This window comes from Athene noctua, chromosome 20 (assembly GCF_965140245.1).
Source record: "Athene noctua chromosome 20, bAthNoc1.hap1.1, whole genome shotgun sequence".
Taxonomy (NCBI): domain Eukaryota; kingdom Metazoa; phylum Chordata; class Aves; order Strigiformes; family Strigidae; genus Athene; species Athene noctua.
Window position 1 is genome coordinate 7,053,396 of NC_134056.1, and position 19,552 is coordinate 7,072,947.

The window sequence follows — 19,552 nt, forward strand, 5'->3', positions numbered from 1 at the left end:
GCTGGCTGACTGTATTTCCAGGGCAATTGTTAACAGTAACCAGCTCTGAATGCTTGAATGAGCCAAATTGGTATTTATGATTACTGTTCTCTTTATTTTTAATTTCTTTTTGCTTTTCTGGGAAAGTACTAACACTAAATCTGTAATATTTTGTTGTATTTCTATAACTCTGGAATCGAGATTCTTTCAGGAGCCAGTTCTCCTATTATTTGGCCTCATAAATGATTTCTGGAAGAAGGAAGAATAGCTCATATAAAACTGTAACTGCAAACACTGATCTGGAGTCCAGATTACCAGATCCTCTGTATACAGAGTGCTTCAGTCATTTCTGAAGTGTATAGAAGTAAGATTTTTGTCTAAGGCTTCTTTCCTCAGCCAGTTTCCCATACAATCAGTTCAACATCCTGGGCTGTATCTCTGTGATACTCAAAAGCCTTGGGATTTAGATACATTTAAAATCCAGCTGGAATTTTTGGATGAAGACCACGGTCAACAGCTTCATGTCTCTGCCATCACGTAACCCCGGCAGCGACGGCAGCGTTCATCTGTGCTGGGGATCGGCCTTTCCTGGGGCCCAGCCTGGAGAATGATCTCCTCTGAGAACAAAAGGCCATTACAAACACCACCACCTTCTGCTCTCGGGGTTAGGCATACTCTGACCCCCGTTAGCATAAACGAAGAGCAATCTGTCTGTGTAAATTTATGCCCCTTACACATAATGCACCATGTGTATGCATATATATTACATTTCTATGTGCATGTGTGCACGCGTACACGTATTTTTTAAATCCAAACCCTCCGCTGAGTGAAGGGAGGGTTAAGGGGCTGCAGTTTTTCCACCAGTGCTGCCCAGTACTGCTCCATGTTGTGGGGGAGCAGAGCCTGCGCCGTTGCACAGCCCAGCTGTCACCGCCATGGCTCCATCCCGCCCGTGCACACGCTTCTCCCTCTGGGGACAGGGGGGGAGAAAAAAAAACAGGCGACAGATGTGAACCGCGTTGTTTAACGCCGTGCTGGAAGGTGCCCGGTGCCGTGGAGATGTGCTTGCTCAGAGAGGCTGCCCCGAGCAGAAGGGGATGCTGAACTGCCGCCCTCTCTGATGCGCAGAAGCACGTCTTCCATGGTGGCGACACGAGAGGTCGTTAGTCTCACCCGGGCCGGCTATTTCTGCTTCTCCACTAAAAATTCAAATTCACTGTGAGGCAGCAGGTTGGTTTCGCTGCTGGGAAACGCCTGCTGCAGCTCCGTGCCTTTGGGCAGCTGAAGTGCTGTCAGCGTGTGAAAAAGGGCTCTGTGTGTAGCAAGAGGTGAACTTAATGCAGAAAGGGGTGTTTTAAAATAACATCGCCTTGCATAGCACACACCTCTGGAGGAGCGGGCCTCCCTTCCAGCAGCCCTGAGGAGAGCGTCCGCCCGGCCGCTGGGCCCCGGCACTGAGGAAGCTCCCACTGAGGGGCCTCCTTAGGCCAGACCGGCCCGCAGCCCGCCCGCACCAACCGTGGACTGCGGCGGGAGCCCGGGGGAAGGCCCGGGGGGGCCCTGCGAGGCCGCGGCCGCCGGGGCCATGGCCGCCCCCTCCTCCCCCGTTGCCGGGCAACGCGGCGCGGCCGGAAGCCGCCGCGGCACTTCCGGCGCGGCCCGCGCGCGCCTTCCCCTCCCGCCCGCCGCCGCCAAGATGGCGGCGCCCGTGTCGCTGCAGGTGGAGTTCGGGTGAGCGCGGGCGGCGGCGGCGGCGGGGCCTGGGGGCCGCAGCGGGGGCCGGGGGACCCGGGCGGAGGGTAGGGCCGGGCTGGGCCCTTCGGTGAGGCGGCCGCGGCCCTGAGGTGGAGCGGCTGTTGCGTGCGGCCTGCGGAGCCCGCGACGAGCTCGTCTGGGCCCGGGTGCCGCCACTGTCAGGGGGCAGCGGCCCGGGGTGGCGGGTGCAGCCGCCCCCGGGGAACCGGGCCGGGGTGTCAGGCACCGCCGGGAGGGCCCGGGCACCGGCCGGGCGGTTTTCTGCAGCGCTGCGGAGCGGCCCTGAGGCCCTGGGCGCTGCCCGGGGAGCGCGGAGCTGCGGCCGCGCTGCCGCCGCCCTGCCCTGCCCGTTGCGCCCGGGCGAGGCGGCGGCGCGGCCTCGCTTACGTCTCTGTGTGAGCGTCTGGTACATGTCCTTTCCTTTCTCCCCTTTAACTTTTTTTTTTTTTAAATTATTAAAATTATTTATAAAAACCTCTTACTCGTTTTTCGGCTTTTTTTCTCCGTACATAGATATATATATGTGTGTGTGTTTATGTGTGTACACGCGCACTCACTTTGCCATGTGTTTCAGTTATTTCAGTTCAGCGTAAAATAGCCGGGTTCTCGCTTTGTAACATTTCGGTTTTCAGGTCTTCCTTGCTGTAGTATCTGCATTGCTAACGCTCTGGCACTGGGAACTTAAAAGTGTTTGCGGTGGAAGTCTGTGCATATTTGTGGAAATACTTGTGCGATTTTCTTAAAGCCTCCTTTTAGCAGAAGCTAAAAGGCTACTATTTATTTGCTTTTTCCCACCCTTTCACGAACACAGAAATGCCATAACCCTTTAAATACCCATCTCCTTAAGAATCCTTTCCTCAGTCTTTCCCACTTCCAGCTGCAGTAACTCTCCTAATTTTCCCAGAAGAGTGAGATGCGTTTTTGCTTCCCTTGGAAATGCATAAATGAGCTCTCTATGTACAAATCACAGCTGAGTTCCCCACAGCTAGCGCATTACAGAAGGACCTTATCTTGCAATCTACATTTCCCGCTGTAACAAAGCGTGACCTTGTTTTCATTACATAAAAAAATGTTTTTCATATAATTGCTGTGGCTTGTTCTCTCGCATGAATCTCGGCTCATGTTAATAATCGCTGCTTCAATTTTCAGATAACTATTTTTTGTGAGCTGGTGGAAGAACACCAACAGAGTGCTCTTTAGGAGAGTTGCTGCATATAAGTAATGCTGCCGAGGGCATAACAAGGGTCCTGTTGTGCTCTTCCATTGCAGAGCCAAGAAAACCTAGTGTGGCATTTTTAGATATTGAATTTAAAGGAACTTAAGTAATGTCTGGATGTATCTTTGTTGATATTTAGGTGGGGATTATTTATTTTAAATACTTCTCTTTATTGTGTTTGTTTCCAAGGGATGTGAGGCACCAATAAGTTTCCAGAAAGTGACCTCATAAGAAAATCTTTCTAATCTATGTTTTAAGTTGGAAGAACATTTTGCCACAATTATATGTTCTTTGAAAATGGGTTTGTCATTTTTTGAACTCAATTGAGTATCGAGTTGAGTTTTGTAAGAATTCCCTAATTGTTAAAACTTTGGTTATCCTATTCAGTCAAGAGCTTACGCTACCTGCTTCTGTGTTCTGTATCTTGAAGTAGCATTTGTGTTTATTATCCATGTTCCTACTCACATAAAGCTTCATAATCCTCTAAGACTTGAGTTTGGCCTGTGCCCTCATAACATCAGGAAAACTGACATGTTTGTAAAGTTCAAGATTTTCCTAATTGTTCTTTTTCTAGAAAAGGAATATGGGTGAGGAGCATGCTGAGACTTATGAGTTGCAGTTACAAAAATTAACTGTTTTTTCTAAGAGCCTAAGGAGATGAGGTACTTGGAACCAATTGGAATCCCATTTTTTTCAAGTGTGAAGACCAGCTCCTGTACTTGCCAGCCTCTGCATATTTTGTTCACATTTGATCTCTGGTGCTTGCAGAGGCCATCACTTAGTTATCTGAGGTTAGTCCCCCAGTACCTTCTGAATACCAGAAAAGGGATGTTCACCAGGTTGTTCAGAGGAGGAAGATTGTGTGTTTGTTTATTTTTACTTGAACTTGTCATCCTCGTTGGTTTCTCTGCTTCTCCCAGTCAAGTCCCTCCTGAGAGGGAATGTATGTAGAATAAGAAAGGGTTGCCAGGACTCAAGGACTGCTGGCTCTGCAGCTGACTTGCTGTGTAACCTCGTGTGAGTCATTTCCTCTCTCTGTTCACAAGTGGAAACTGGGGGAATATTTATTCCAGAAGATGCTACGATTTTTCATGTTTTGTGAAACGCCTTGAGACTTCTGGCTAAAAGGTGTGAGGGATGAGCGATGCTGGACGTAGCGTGGTGGCTGTAATATTGTTTGAACTGAAGCAATGCCGAGAGCTGACGGGAGAGGGGAGGCATTAGGCGAGACGCTGCACGGCGGTTTGTAAGCGTGTTGGGATGGGAGCCATCTTCCTGTTCTGTTGGGGTGATGCCTGGCACCGTGGGGTTCTGGCCCGCAGCGGAGCCTCCTGTATGTGTTGGCGATGGGAGATGGCAACTTCCCCTATGAACTTGTGGTTTGCAAGAGGGGGAAAAAGACAAAGAGAATCCTGTGCTAAACATAGTCTGTGTCATTTGTTTTCTCTGTTGTGGCATCTATGTAAATCGCCTCTTTTGTACTGTTTTCCTTTTGACAATAAAGCAAAATCTCAGTGGTTCATTGTTTTTATTTCAGAGGTGGTGCAGAACTCTTGTTCGATGGTGTCAAAAAGCATCAGGTGACTTTGCCCTGTCAGCCAGAGCCTTGTGAGTATCAGAACCTGTTGGATAACTTGAAAGAATAACAACAAATGAAACAAAGCTGGTTTGTGTTTTAGAAATGCTTTCAGACATGCCATGGATCAGATAGCTTGGTTAGTGCTCAAAGTAAATACCAAGCAGAAATAGCCCGAGCATCTTTCCTGTCTTCTAAGCACTTGTGACTTGAATCCTTCCTTAAGATTTTTGCCTTCCTCCTCCTGGATAGACAACGGCCTCTGAATGTTTCCATCCAGTCTACATTTGTCTTGATACTTGAAACCACCAATATCCTCCTCTCTCCCTTGTTTTCTCTTGCCTGTTCTGAGGTTTCCAAGAGGCATATATATATGTGTGTGTGTGTAGCATATATATATGTGGGGGGGTGTGTAGCAGTGTAACATTAATATATTTTATCTACTCATTTGATTTTCAAGTATATGTAATTGTTTTATATTAACTCTGCAGTTGAAAATGACACAGCTAATGCTCGAACGTGATGCTGGACATCCTGCCTATAGCCCTCCCTACAATAAAAATAAGATGCTGTTAAGCTAAAGACTTGAGTATTGCAGTGATAAATAGTCATAATCTCTGGTTTGATTCAGGATATCAATACTGAGAATTGCTGTACTAACTCTCTCGTTTCTCCTTATGTGTGTGCATACTTCAGTTGCAACGTAATTTTGCAGCAGGTATGTTTTGAATTCTTCCAGCTAGATAGCAGTGCTTTATGCTATTTGAGAGTAGGATTATAAACCAAAATAATACAAAGCATCAGGGAATGTTAACAACTAATATCTCGTGAATGGCTAATACCATAATCTATGTGCTGTGAATGTTCAGGCCTGAAATCTTCTTGCTGTGCCTGGAAGTAATTAGAGATTGGTAGAAGCGTTTTTGATGCTTGGACATAAGTATGTGTAATTCAAATGTAATAGGAGCACTGCAGTAGTGTTATCTGGTGGTTAAGGACAGGGACTAGGAATCCAGAAACATGACCTGATGCTGATTTGCTTTGTGAGTTTAGTTGTGTTCTTAACTTTCCCCTGTTGCTAGTGAAGTAGTAGTGATATTTTCATGCATCACAAGAGAGTTCAACATTAAATTCCAGGACTGTTAAAACACTTAAGATCCTTAACTGGAAGATAGTAAAGAAATGCCAAAACACTCATTTAGTTAGTTTATAAACTTGGGGGCTAGAGCATTGTTTTCTTCAGTGTTCTGTAAACTTAAAATACACACTGATATCCACCACATTGGTGGTGCTCAAGTCATGATCAGATGCTCAAGAAGAAGAGGTTATTACATGAGATGTTTATTTCTATCAGGGGAAGGTGGGGTTTAATATCAAAGAATGATTTTTCTAGCCCGATGGTTGTCAATGGTGCAGTTGTATGTGGCCTAATCTGTTCCCACTTGAAGTTGCTGGGAAGACTTCTGTAGACTTCACTAGGAGCTGGATTTATCCTAAAGGATAAATCTTTCCCTGAAGATCTGGCTCAGTCTCAGGGTTCAAACTCGTCATCTCCAGTCATTCCTTCCAGATTCATCTGACACGTTATTGCTCCCAGCTTTTCACGCTGCCTTGTTTTTCAGGTGCTGCTATCCCTGTGACAGGAGTGGCAGCAGGGACAGTGTGTCCACTTGCCAGCTCCCCTGGTTTGCAACCTGCTGTTCTCATGTGCATTGAGTGACAGGGAGGTTTTGGGTTTTGGGCTGGTTGTGGATTGGAGCGACTGAAGAACAGACACTGAGTTGTGAGGCTTCTGCTCTAGTGACATTTACACCAAGCACAGGGATGATGTAAGCAGATGTGGGGTTAATGTCTGACAGTAAGGGATAGCTAGAGACACCTCTGCGTAAGATTTCCAGATGAGAATTTGTAGTGGTGAGGAATCAGTATAATCATATCAGAAACGTGAATAAGAAATTGGGTGAATTCTTGCAATTTTACATTGTTCCTAATGCCATGTGTTTTCCTCATTCACACTAAGAGAGTTTAATTCACCTATCTCTGGGTAAATAAAGATATATCTAGTATGTTCCCTGCTGCCCTCGTGCAGCCAGAATTATAATGATTAGAGAAATAAAACGGCTCAGTTCTACTCGGTGCATCCTGTTGCTTATCTTACCCCACATGTCCATCACTTACTACAGATCTTTCCCCAGAGTGTTATGAACACTGCTTGAAGACCTGCACTTCTAACCCCATTTTAACTGATTTCATTAGCCGGCAAGCTTATTTTTGGCCATTTTGGCCTCTCTTACCCATTCTTCCTTTCTTTCTAGGTTATTTTTGTCTTTGTCCTCTTTTTTGCAGAGCAGCTGCTTCTCTCTGGGACATTGGGCCCAGCTATATTTTAAGTGTTTAGGCATTTTTATATATATCCCAGAGGTGAAGGGAGGTGGAAAATTATATGAAGAAATACCTGCAAATATTTACATGGATAAAACAAGCTGTGCTCTGTAGTTGACAAGGGCAGTGTTCTCTGAATGATAATAATGCTGTTTGAACAAATTCTTGTGTGGTCATTTCCTTTTTCCTGGTAACAGGCACTAGGTGGAAAGTAGGTGGGTTCCAGATCCAGTTAACTTTTTAAAAAAACTTTGATTCTCTGTCTTTTTCTGATGCCTGGAGATGGGCTCCTGGAGGGATTAGGAAAGGCAGGAGGAAGGAAACTGCAAATGGGACAAGAGCAAGCCACGAGGGGTACAGCCATGTGTTGGGACTTATTTTTATTATCCATGGGGCTTCTTGTATCCTAATGTCAGTAAAACAGCAGTTCTTTATTTCCAAAGCGGAGCTGTCTTAGCCTGCATGTTGAAGTTGCTGCCAAGTAGGAACTTAAAAAGGTGTGATATATCTGCATAGGCGGGCAGATTTATATAAGCCACAGTTTGTGCAGGAGTGTGTTATCTTACAGAGCTGTTTTAGAAAGAAGACCTCAAGTTAAACAAGAATCTTGTCCCAAATTGCTGGCTATTTTGATGATCTCATTGATAATGCTGTTAGAGGATGTAAAGACATTAATGCCCTGTTGGCTTATTCTGCATAAAAACAGTGTGTGGGGGAGAAAGCAGCTGGGGGAATAACGATATTTGTCACATGGAGAGAGGATTAAATTGGCAGGGAAATCAACTTTATTTTCAAGCATCTAGGAGGCTATTAGAGACAATGGAGCATAAAAGAGAGAAACCCTAAATTAAAAACTGAAAATGTATTTGGCAGTCTCCTCCTGAAACAAGCCACAGTAATTTAACCAAGTGCTTCAGTAATCAAATAGATCATTGTATGACTGCTCTGCAAGCGATGCCGGGGCTCCTTCCTCCATCTCACTGGGACTCACAGTGGTGGATTTGTCTATGGCCATGCGAGTTGCATGGACGCTGTTGGAAGGGTAGGAAGTCACTGGCATTGTTTAACCCTTGTAGTCATTTCAGGTTTAGCTCAGCAGCCTCATGCTGATGAAGAGTGTTTACAAAACCTCTCTGCTGTGCTGTCTGCTGGATGTTGTATCCAGAGCTTGGGGCTGTTTGTAAAGTCTCTGGCAGTTGTGCTGCAGGCTGCTCAGCTGCCAGTCCAGGCCTTCAAATTCCAACTTCTCCAGTGGTTTCAGTGATGGGACTTGTGTTTTTGGAGCAGTGGTGACCAGTTTCAGCAGTAAGCACTCAGACCTTCTGGGGTAATCAAGAATTCACTGTGTGTTTTGGCACTTAGAAGTCTGGAAGGATAAATTTTTAATCAGTATGTTTTGGTAATTGATTGTGGTTTCCCTTTACCAAAACCCCAGGGGAAAAGCCTGTTGCTAATCAGATTTTTTTTTTTAGAGGGAAAATTAAAATAATCTGCAAAGTGCTGCTTATGTTAAATCTCCATGGAGAAGAGCATGGTCTGCTCCTCAAGAGCTTTGCTTTCCAGGGGCCTTGTTCTGTGCAGCATGGAGGACTGCTGGGGAGTTGGGAGCATTCATCTTCTTGGAAAAGAGCCTGGGGATCTCAGGATATCAGACCTGTGCTACGGGCAGAGTGGCTTAAAAAATACAGCATGGCATGTGTTCAGGGTTGACTGGGGTGCTGTGCCAAAACAACATGTAAAATCAAGAGTGGCAGTTGGCATCAGTTGTTTGTAAATGCCCAGTGCTATTGCTAGGTAGTGTGTCGTAGTTATTAATATTCTGAAATGCTTTTATTGCTCTGTTTATTATTCTGAACATTTTCAAACTTGCTCCAAAGAAAGAATAAAATATATATTTGATAATGCAGAGACTTATTAGAAGAATGATAAAAAACCCCTGTAGCTCTGTGGAATTTCATGCAGTCAAATCTTCTTAACCACAGTGTAAGGTACTGTCAGGTCCCAAGGGACTCCGGGGTTATTCCCCTGCTTGTGCATCTCTCTCAGGCAGGTAATTATTTATTTGCTGGCAAGGAAAGAGGACTCAGTGGGTTACACGTGGTAGGACCTCAGGCTGGACTGGCTCAGCCCTGGATCCCGGCAGCTCTTTCCAGCAGTCGGTGCGAGCAGCCGCGTTTGCAGCGCCGGGAGCCCGGCATGCTGCTGCAGGGAGCTGCCATGGAGCGGCCCCTGCCACCTCGGCAGCCCTGGTGCGGGGCTCAGCGCCTGCGTGCACAGCTTCGGGGCGCCGTCCCGGCGAGGCCACGCGTCGCGTCTGCCCGAGGAACGACTCCGACGGAGGGGACGGAGGAACAAACGCATGCCCGCGCCCGAGCAGTCCCAGCGCTCTCCCGGGAGGCCGTGGAGCCACGTTACGGGATCAGCTCATCCCAACTCATTGTGGAAGGAGCTTCCCAGGCACCGAGAAACCAGCTCTTGTGTGTGACCAAATCCCTGGGATAACAAAGCCTGGCTGTTCCACCCTCCTTCCCAGCCGCTGTATTGCAGTGCGGACACCTAGCAGGATAACCTCTCTGTGCCAGCCCCCCGCCTCTGCTCTCTCTTTTCTCTTGGTGGGATTTGCTGTGCTGAGAGCACTGTTCAGAGGGTGGCAGCGGAGCAGGGCTGGGGAGGAGGATCCGGGCCCTTTAAACCGCTTAGCATGCGGTTCACACGGCTCCGGGCCAGCTGTTCCTTTCTCCTCCTGCCCTCACTCGCAGGAGTTGTTTGCTGAGCTCAGAGCTCCTGTGCAAAATTGCTTTTCAAAAGAGCCACTTTCTGCTTAATTAAACAATGAGCCGCCGTCCCTCTGCACATCTGTAAAGCTCCCTCTGCAGCCCCTTTATCCCACAAACTGCTCCATTCTTACCTCCATTCACTTGTAAATCTTACCCCCCCTCTCCTCCACCCTGATCATCTCACTGGCCCTTTCTTTTCCCCTTTCAAGTAAGACTGAGGGGCTTGGAGTATCTGTGGGGGTGGCTGGGTTGGGTGGACAGGAATCGGTTTAATGGTGCTTGCCATATATGAAAGTCTAATAATAGCAAAGCAGATCTGAGCCTGAAAGTGTGAGAGGCGAGGACTGGACTCGGAGCGATTTCTCTGTTTAGAGGAATGAAATCATGGCAGTTCCTGAGCTGAGACACTTGACTCATCCAACAGCCAGGGGGGACACGAGCCACCGGCCAGGCTGGGAGGGGGACAAGTTGACTTCAAGGCGCTTTCTGATCCAGCTGGCAGTGCCAGGGAGAGCCCAGCCCGGGGGATCCCCTCGGCCAGGCTGGCTGCGTGCAGGGCAGTGCCAGGCTGTCGGGGAATCCCTCTGCTCACTGCCAGGAGTAGCCACCTTCCTCTCTGCTCTGGGGTCTTATATCAGCTCTGTGCAGTCTCTTGTAATAGTGATAAGGTTTTCCTTTTTAACCCTCAATGCATGTGCATGCACACAAAACCCAGAAGCCAAGAAAATAGGAGAGAAGGGAAATTTGAGTTTGATGGGTTTCAGCTGAGCTTTATGCCTGCAGTTAGTAATGCATTCTCTGAATTGTCTTCCTGAGCAGTTTAAAAAAAAATTAACCAGCAACATTCAAGGTTAAGCAGGATAAATGAATGGAAAAGTGATGAGGTGGGATATCTCCTTTATCATTGGGAAGGACAGATTATAGCCAGGGTGACGCAATATCATCTAGCATAGATTGATAGGGAGGAATGAAGAAATGGGAGTTTGGTGCATTAGTAGAAGATTCCTGACTGCAAAAACTATTAGACCATGCCATGGTCTCCTTGGGGTTTGGTAGCAGGTCTACATTGCTAAAGCATCTTAAAATTGGAGTGGGTGAGGCTCAGGATGGTCTTTTGTTAAGAATAATTCTGCACTGGCAGAGGGATAAAATCACAGGACCAGTTAACGAGATGTTATTTTTAATGTCTACAATTCCCAATCTGGCACTTCACTGCTGGTGTGATAGTCTTTGAGGCTCTCTCGGTTCCTTTCTTTGACAATTTTGAACGAGAGGCAAGACCCTGGGCCAGCAGTAGTGATCTCTGATCCTAATTAAAAGAGACAGTTTGGTGCACTGGCATTTATTTGGGAGCCTGAAGTGACAATAGTGTTGGGTGTTACGGGATTAGATGCTCTGATTTTGGAAATGAGTAGGGATTAGGTTTACCCTGAGAATCAGCTTGGAGGTGCTTTTTGTGTCAAAGGAGCTGATGGATCTGGAGGCTTGCTGCTGACTAGCGAGTGAGATTGGAGATCCCTTGAACTTGTGTTCTCCTACCAGCAACCTGTGGGGAGTGGAAGATCCCAAGCAGCTCCTCTCCAATTCATGAGTATTGGTATTGTGATTAAAATCTCAGGGTTGAAAATTGCTGAGTGACGGCTGGAATCTGAGTCTTCACTGCTAACAGGAGGGCTACAAAAGACCCCTGTGATTCCTTCCCATTTTGTGGCCCCAGGAAAATGGAGAAGAGCGTTGCCCCTCTAGCTGAGAAGTGAGAAGAAGATGACATGACGCAATTAAAAATTACAGAAGCCAAGACCTCAGTCTTCGTTTGTAGCAGACAAGAACAGATGAGAGCAACGATTAGGATTCTCTTATGTCTGGCTGTAGTTACCCCCTAATTTTTTCCCTAGTACTTAAATCACTGCCCACTCCAGTGCATGGCAGGATTGGCTTGTGCATTTGTCAGAGAAGACGGATTTTGCTCTTGCTGCAAAATTTTGCCTCGCTGCTCAGTCTGCATAGTACCAAACCCATTTGCCTGTGACTCCATTTATATCAGCTATTGCAGGTCTTCTTCTGCAGTTTATGGCACACCATCGTCTGCTTCAGTGAATGATTTGCATATGAGATGGGAGGCTGGAGAAGTCTCAAGGATCCCTTAGGTCAGGTTTTGTAACAAGCTCTTTTAGAGAGCAGATTCCTGGAGGGCCATCAGATTCAAGAGCAGAGGGAAGGCACACACCTGGAGGGGCAGCAGGTATTGGGAGCTGGTTCATGTATTTTAAAAACAAGCTGCTTAAGCAGGGAAAGGGGCATACAAATTATCTTTCCATGCTTTTCCATGCAGGCAGGGGGAATAATGGCAGAGGAGCGGCAGGGAAGGGCCTTTGTCATGGTTACAGGCCGGTGGCTGAGAATGTGGGTGGAGCGGCGTTCGTCCAGAGTTAGTGACCTCAGCAAATTGGAGCTCAGCCATGGTCAGTATGATAAATGATCTTATTCTGGGTCAAAGAAATGGTACCCCACAGGGAGGTATCCGCAAGGCGGCCCGGGAAAGCGCTGTGCTCTTGCAGCACTGACCCCTTAGTGACCAGTGCTGCATATATCTTATTTATTACGGACCAGAAGGGAATTTTCCATGGTTCGGCCTTTGTAGGGTTCCCCTATTTCCCTGAATTAAGCTCCCAGTTCTGCAGCCAAGGCAAGAATATGGGTGTAATTACACCCTCTGGGTGCCCTTGGAGGCAGCGTGTGCTTTGTGCGGGTTTGTACGTGGATTTCAAGGCAGGGGACACGGAGGTGTCTGGTCATTGCACGTGTGTGTGTGAATCTGCCCGCGACCTGTGCAGCTCCCTGCGTGTCCGTGTCAACTGGTATTATGGTTGCACAGAATCCTTCTGCGTTTCTGCACATTTATCAGTTCAGTGTGAGATCCTTCTCGTGCAACACCCAGCTTGATGTTTCTTATTTGAGGCTCCTGGTTTCTTTCTGCACACAGTGAGTGTCCTCTTTGCTGAGTTATCACTGATGAATCTGTCAGACCCAGGAGGTTTTATTGAGCTAGGAAAGATCTATGGATTTCAGCCCTGGTTTTGAGGGCTGGGTGAGCCTGGATGAACCTGGGCTCTTGTTCCAGGCAGTGCTAAAATGGAGTCTTAGATACATTACTCTTGTAGAGGAAGCTCAGCAGATTCTTCATCAAGGAACAGTTGGGGTAATGCAGAAGATCAGGCCTTGGAGGATACACAAGAGGACCGAGCAGACTGTGCAGTTCTGTCTGCCACAACCAGGAGTGTTTATGATGCAGCTGGGCTGAAAATGAGCCGACGCTGTTGGGTTTTTGTATGCACGCTCGCTGCAGTTTTTGCATCCTGTCTGCTTGCGTGACAAGCCAATGACTTTGTGTCACTGCAAACACACACTTCGTTTTCCTGAGCTGTGTGTTTCGCTGGGTGATTTGTTTTATGTATGTATTGTGGATTTGAGCTCCCATCTGTGCACTTGAACTAAGCAGTTTTCTCAAACGTTTGTCGGTTTTTCTTTTTTTAATTAACTTTAGATTATTTTTTCTGAGAATTTGGAGAGGTTTGATGTACTGTTAGCACAGGCAACAGAAGCTGTCTCTGTATACAAATAAGAGAGGGATTTCCTACCATGTGCTTCAGTCCCTCCTTTGCAGTTTGAGAATATTTCAGCTTCCTTGGCTGGTTCACTCTTGCTTCTCTGCTGATGCTGCCAATGGTGAGGATAGTTAATGATGATTAGAGTGGATTTTTTGGTGTGGATATTTGTTTGCTGTGAATGAAATGGAGTAGGCTACCAAAAGGATTTCATTGAGACTGTGCAGCAACGATAAAAATATTGCTGGACTTGAGTTGGTGATGTGGAAACAAAATGCTGTATCGTCTCAGCTCTCACCTGAACCTCACTCCTGGTCCAAAATGCACGGTTGCTTTTGCAGCCCCATGGCAGCATACACAGTACAACTGTACTCCTGCAAGTAGCAAATGCCTCTGTTCTGTGATGGGGGCCAGCTTCAGAACCAAGACGAGCGTAAAACTGCTGTGTCGTAGTGATGGTTTAACCTGTCAGTGGATGTGGTGCCTGACCAGGTTGAGATTTTTTTCCTTTTTTCTATGTCATTTATAGAGAACCGGCTGTTTGCATAGCAAATCCTCAGCCTAGGGAGCTGGAAACCTGTTAGACCCATGGCATATGTCAGAAAGAAAATGTCTTAGGGACACTGTGTATGTCAACTGTAAGAGATAAGCAGTTGTGCTATAATTTACCTCTTATTATTTCCATCATGATAACATACAGCATCCCGAGCTGTTGATCAAGACTGCTATTTGAGGCACTGAGCTGCAAGATGGCTTCTCCCCAGACCACTTGCAATGGAAGTAATCTTGTTCCTTTTCAATATCTTACTTGTGGGAGATGGTTTTGGTGTGTCTCTGGTCATTTTTCATCCTTTATAATTGATTTGTTCTAGTAATATTGGTGTACAGAATGTAGAGACATGAAGGTGGGGGAAAAAATTCAATGCTGAGAAAGCAGCCAAAAGTATTATGTGTTAAGGTTGACTGCGGAGAAGGGGTCTTAATTTTCATTGCTGTTTGGAGGAGAGAAGCTCCAGGCATGCACAGGGGTATCAATTTTTTTCCTACTGTCTAAATTCTTCAATATGTGTGTACGTGACTTCTGGGGAGCGGTAAATGAATGTAGGCTCAGGTGGGGCTGAAAATAACATTTATTATGGAAGGAGTAGGGGTGAGGGAGTCTTCCAGCTCAGCCTCGAATAAATCAGTCCTCTCGCCCCTTCGTCCAGGCTGCTTCTAGGTGGCTGTCTTTTATCCAGCTGGTGCAGCGTGTTTCTGTTTAAATGATCTCTCCTGAAAGGTCCCAGAGGAAAGGGCTGCTTATTCCACGCAAGGAGAATGGTATATGGCACAGTTCATTGTTGTGTGCCCTGCCGCAAGTGCATAAATATGAAACAGCTCGCGGGTGTTGAAGCAGGGGGGGCTGGTGTCCCCTTCGCGTCCCCCCTCCTTCTCCTGAAGGCTTCTCTCCATCTTTCTTCCTCTCCGGCTTTCATTTCTAGGTGATGGAGAGCAGGAGCCGTTTGGGTGTGAGATCCTGAGGGCTTTACGTTGCAGCAGCATTTTTCAGGGGAAGGCAAATATAGTTAACTCTTGTTCTGGCAGCTGACCGACCGGCGTGGTAGAGATGTACCTTTGGAGCGGCGCTCACCATCCCTGCTGCACGTTGCTAGGAAAGTGGCAGAAAATGGTCTATTCTGTGCTCTTAACTATTTTAAAAAAATTTTATTCTGTGCTCTTAACAATTACAGAGGAGTCATGGGTTGGCCCCAGGCAGGTGATCCAGCTCACCCGGCAGTTTTCAGGCACAAAGCAGCTTTTTTTCCCCTGATCAGAGCGATCCAGTGCTCGGAGGCAGCAATACCTGTCATGCTCCGGGCAGCCCTGCGGTGGGACCAGTGTGCTGGGGGTCAGGCTCTCATCCAGAGGCACTGATGCCCTTGGAAACCGGGGGGCAACAGAGGGAATCTCAGAGCATCCCCCTCCCCCTTTCCCTGGGAAATGAGGCCCCCATCTGCTGCAGATGGACATGTCCCCATCGCCTGGTTGATGTGCACCTGCCTGCGCCAGGACTGTTCATCCTTGGTGTGACAGAAGTGATGGGGGTAGCATTATTCAGAAGAACCCCAGCTCTGCTCTGAGTAGCATCCGGCGATCCCATAAAATCCTGAGATAAGGCAAGGACTGGGTCGAGCAACTACACACACATTTATTTTTGCTCATTGTGAAGCAAACACATGGGGAATGGTACATAGAGTTTGATTTTAGCTCAGAGAGGCGCGTGTGGAAAGGTTCCCTGTGACTACAGCGAGGTTACCACACGTGAGACAGACATGGAAACCCAACCTGCCATCCCCACTCGTCCTGCGAGCGGGGCTCCAGCCCTCACTGTTGCATTTGTGCCTTCGAAAAGCTTCCTCGTGCCTCCAAAACAAACAAAACTCTTTTGGGGCTTTCAAAGGGCTGTTTAAAGGAGCCCCGGGAGAATAACTGATTGTGGATTCAGAATGATGAAGTGGTTTGTGGAACGGTGAAATATAGAAGCAAATGCAGGAGAACTCCACATTGCAATTTGTCAGCTTCTCTAAACCCTGTAACGGATTATTCTCCCCCTCTGTCGCTTCTCACCTCTCCAATAGGAAATTAACTGATGCTATCACTAAAGAAATTGTTTTTGCCTCACAAAGTAAAATTGATACTATAAAAACCCGCCAGCAGTGTCTCCTCCTCCTTTTACATGAAGACAAATCCTTCCTGTCACCTACTGAAATGGAAAGATAAAGGCTGAGCTTTAATAAAGCAGCTCTAAGCACAAAGTGTAAGGGGAGGGAGCAGGCACAGCATGGGGAACACACCACGGCCTCAGGTGTGATGCCAAGGGATGTTGCAAGTGTCCAGAACACAACTGCTGTGGCTGGGGCCTGCGTGCCTGTTTAATGCATGGTGATGTACACATTTGTGCCCCAGAACTCCTGTCTCCAGGAGTGTGTCCTGGTTTTGGTACCAGTAGTGGCCACCTTTAGGCCTTTCAGGTACTTAGGTTTGCTTGTTTAGACTTTTAAAATCTAATTAAACACACACAGAGTTAAACATCAGTTTGTGAGGTGATGACAGAATGCACAGGATATGGGATGTGTTAAAGACATCTCAACATGGATTGGCACTTCAGCGTGAACTGCATTTATTCTTTGTGGGATGCTTTTTCTGCAGGAAACCTCTTCTGTGAAACCGTGGGGTTTGGGGCAAGAGCCCTGAGCTCTGAGCTCCCTTGGGGCAGGGCTGCCTGTTAGATGCTGGTAAGGAAGGTTAGGTGGTAAGGACTGTTAGGTGGTTTCTTTGACTGGATGCTTGCAGTTATCTCCATCCATCCTGCATATCCCTCCTCTACTCTTGTGGATAAACAATCACTTTGTTCTGGCATCAGCTAGGAGCCGTTAGCTAGTTTGTAAACTCTTGTCCTTTCTCCTTTCAGGGGATATCAGAAACCTGCTAAAGTGGATCAAACAGAATCTGTTGAAAGAACGACCAGAATTATTTATGCAAGGGGAATCTGTGTAAGTACAGCTGTTAGGAATCCTCCTTGTGTTTCTCTGTTGATCCCCCCGGTTTGGGATACATTTTTCCTGTTGGTTGCAAGCAGCAAGTTAATGACCATGAAAATATGGGATTTGCTGAAGTGATAATGGGAGGTGTTCCACACTACACCTCACCCTGTTCCATGGAGAGTGTCTTTTGCAGCCCTCACCCCAAATCTGGGTGCAGGCATCTCACCTGGAGCAGCATAGTGCCTGTATCCTCAATTCCAGGAGTTTTAGCAGGTCTGCCCATTCCCTGCTGACATCACTGGGACTGAAGCAGTCACTCGGAGAAACGCCAACAAATATTTCTTCTGGGAAATGTATTTTTATTGTCAAAATGGGGCCAACCTCGTGGAGGGGGGAAAAAAAAAAAAAAAGCCAAGAGAAATGGAGCAGAGTGAGCTGTGCAAGCCATCCCTGACTGCGGGGTGGCGCTGGGGGTGTTTAACATTCGTCACGGATCTTTGTGAGCTGAAGCGTGTGCCAGGTCCCCTGGTAACAGGAGAGACAATTGCAGGACACTGAAGATCAAAGAGGGGGAATCCCTTTGCCTGTAATCGGGCTCAGAGTGGATCCCGGGTGTTTAGTGCCTTTGGTAGGGGCACCGGAATAGCTTTCCCTACCTTCACATCGAGCTCTCTGCGCTCGACTGTAGTGCGTGGGTTTTAATTACCTGGCTTTTCTACATCGTACGGAAATGTAGTCATCTCGGAGCATCCTCAGGAATGGTGCATTTTGATTCAAATGAGCTATGGGATTGCTCCTGCCTCCCCTTTATTTGATCTAGAAAGGGCACAGACTGTACCAGTTTCCACCTCCATGATAGGATTCCTTTTTCTCTTTGGCTTTATAGGCAGTCAGCCTGTGATCTGTGCTGTAACATCCCTTGTTCTTAACTATTTGCAAAGCTTTGTAGCAGCCCTGTATCCTAATTATTTCTCTCTGTTCTGCAGGAGGCCAGGAATTTTGGTGCTCATCAACGACGCAGACTGGGAACTAATGGTCTGTACTCCTTCACTTTGACTTTCTTTGTTGAAAATATTGCTCTGTCTGGTCTGTGGTTGCTCTCAGATAAGCTATTTCTGATTCTTGCCCCGAGCGAAGCATCTCGTATTTGAGGGGGAAGGGGCAGGCTGGGATCTCTCTCCCTGTATTGTGCTGGGGCTGTTCAGATCTCCGACCTGCTGAGTCCCATCAGCCAGCCAGTGTCTGGACAGAGATCACCCGTGTTCCCTGGCCTCCGGCAACGGGCTTCACCCCTCTGGCTGCTGGCAGGTCTCCCCCACGCGTAGGGTAACAACTTGGTGGGAACCAGGCAGCTTCACAGCCCTGAGCAGACCGCCTTCGCTCGACTAAGGTGGTGCTGTAGCAGGTGAAGGCAGCCCTGGGGAGATTTCTACTCGGACAGGCAACTGGTGAATATCTTCCCTTTTCAGCCTGATGTTGTGCTCAGACAACAAACAGCCCCGAACTATTTTCCTGCCTCAGGCAACCACCTGTTCTGTCAAAACCCTGGTCCAGAAAGCGATGTCGGATAATGAACATCAGCTCCTTGTCTGATCTCTCACCTTTGCTTTCGTTTGGATAAAAACATCAGTCTCTCCCCTTCTGCTCTCCCTAACACTCACCATCTTTTTATGAGCTGTTCTCTCTTTGCAGCTAGTATTTGAAAATGACATTTAAACCATTTTTCATTTTTTTCCTTGGCCTGCAGGGTGAGCTGGATTATAAACTCCAGGACCAGGATAATGTGCTTTTCATCTCGACATTGCACGGCGGGTGAACTCCTGGAAAAACAAGAGGATGTAAATCCAGATCCCTGGGCAAAACACCCAAACAAAAACCTAAGCCCACCCAAACTTCTCTTGAACTGCCTGTGTCCGGTCTCTGCGTCTTCCCACTGCATTCACTTGTTACTAGACATCCAAATAAAGCCCTGCCAGCACGTGGCCTGCTGTCCACCACAACAGCATCCATCTTTTGGTCCTCATTTCACCTCTCCTGACTGCACTTCCAGGTACCCTAACAAGCAGAGAGCACCTGCAGCATGTGGGACTTTGTTTTTCTGTGACAGGAGGGAGAGGGGTGTGGAACCTTGAGTAGGATGATATGCCTTTGCAGGCAGTGAGGCGTTCTGGGGGAGTTGTGCCTGCTTTGGGGCAAGGCTGGGGTGCCTCTGCCTTGGTGATGGGAACTGGGATTCTTTTAACACAGTATTTAGTGTTGGTACAGTCTGTGCACCAGCCATGGGAAGGGCGAGACACGAAATGCAAGGAAACAAAAGGTTACTTTACTAGATTTTCTGCGAGGTAGCGGACATTACAGCTTCAGAACCCTCTGTAGTGACTTTCCACTTGTGATATTTATTTATGAGAAGAAGAAGAGCAATAGGCTTTTTTGATTTTGTTTTTCTGATGCCTTACGCCTCTTCCATACCTGAGCTGAGGCAGGGTGAAGTACTAGCCCATGAGCAGTGTCAATTTATAACCATTTGTTTGGAGGGGAAACAAACCCATGCCTGGCCTGAGACAACACAGAGTGATAAGGGCAGCAAATTATCTTTCTGTCACCGTGATGGACAGAACTGATCAGCCTGCATTGCGTTCTGTGCAGTGGGGAGCTGCGTTGCTGAAGCCTGGCGGGCAGGGGCTGGGGCTGGAGATGCACGGTTAAAGCGGAGATGGGCAGAGAAAGTCAGTGGCTTT

At 47.3% G+C, this 19,552-nt stretch overlaps 1 protein-coding gene across 1 annotated transcript; it reads left to right on the plus strand.

Annotated features, from left to right (window-relative positions):
- Nucleotides 1-1,640: 1,640 nt before the first annotated feature.
- Nucleotides 1,641-18,819, plus strand: URM1 (ubiquitin related modifier 1). Its single transcript, XM_074924022.1, has 5 exons — nt 1,641-1,710; nt 4,488-4,558; nt 16,742-16,823; nt 17,801-17,849; nt 18,562-18,819. Exons 1-5 carry the CDS (start codon nt 1,676-1,678, stop codon nt 18,628-18,630), a joined length of 306 nt encoding a protein of 101 aa, XP_074780123.1. The 5' UTR covers nt 1,641-1,675; the 3' UTR covers nt 18,631-18,819.
- Nucleotides 18,820-19,552: the final 733 nt, after the last annotated feature.

Excerpts from the sequence above, each read along its gene's own strand:
- URM1 (XM_074924022.1), top strand. The coding sequence starts at position 1,676 with ATGGCGGCGCCCGTGTCGCTGCAGGTGGAGTTCGG. Across the intron at positions 16,824-17,800 it reads TTTATGCAAGGGGAATCTGT|GAGGCCAGGAATTTTGGTGC; the intron begins GTAAGTACAGCT and ends TCTGTTCTGCAG. Across the intron at positions 17,850-18,561 it reads ACGCAGACTGGGAACTAATG|GGTGAGCTGGATTATAAACT; the intron begins GTCTGTACTCCT and ends CTTGGCCTGCAG.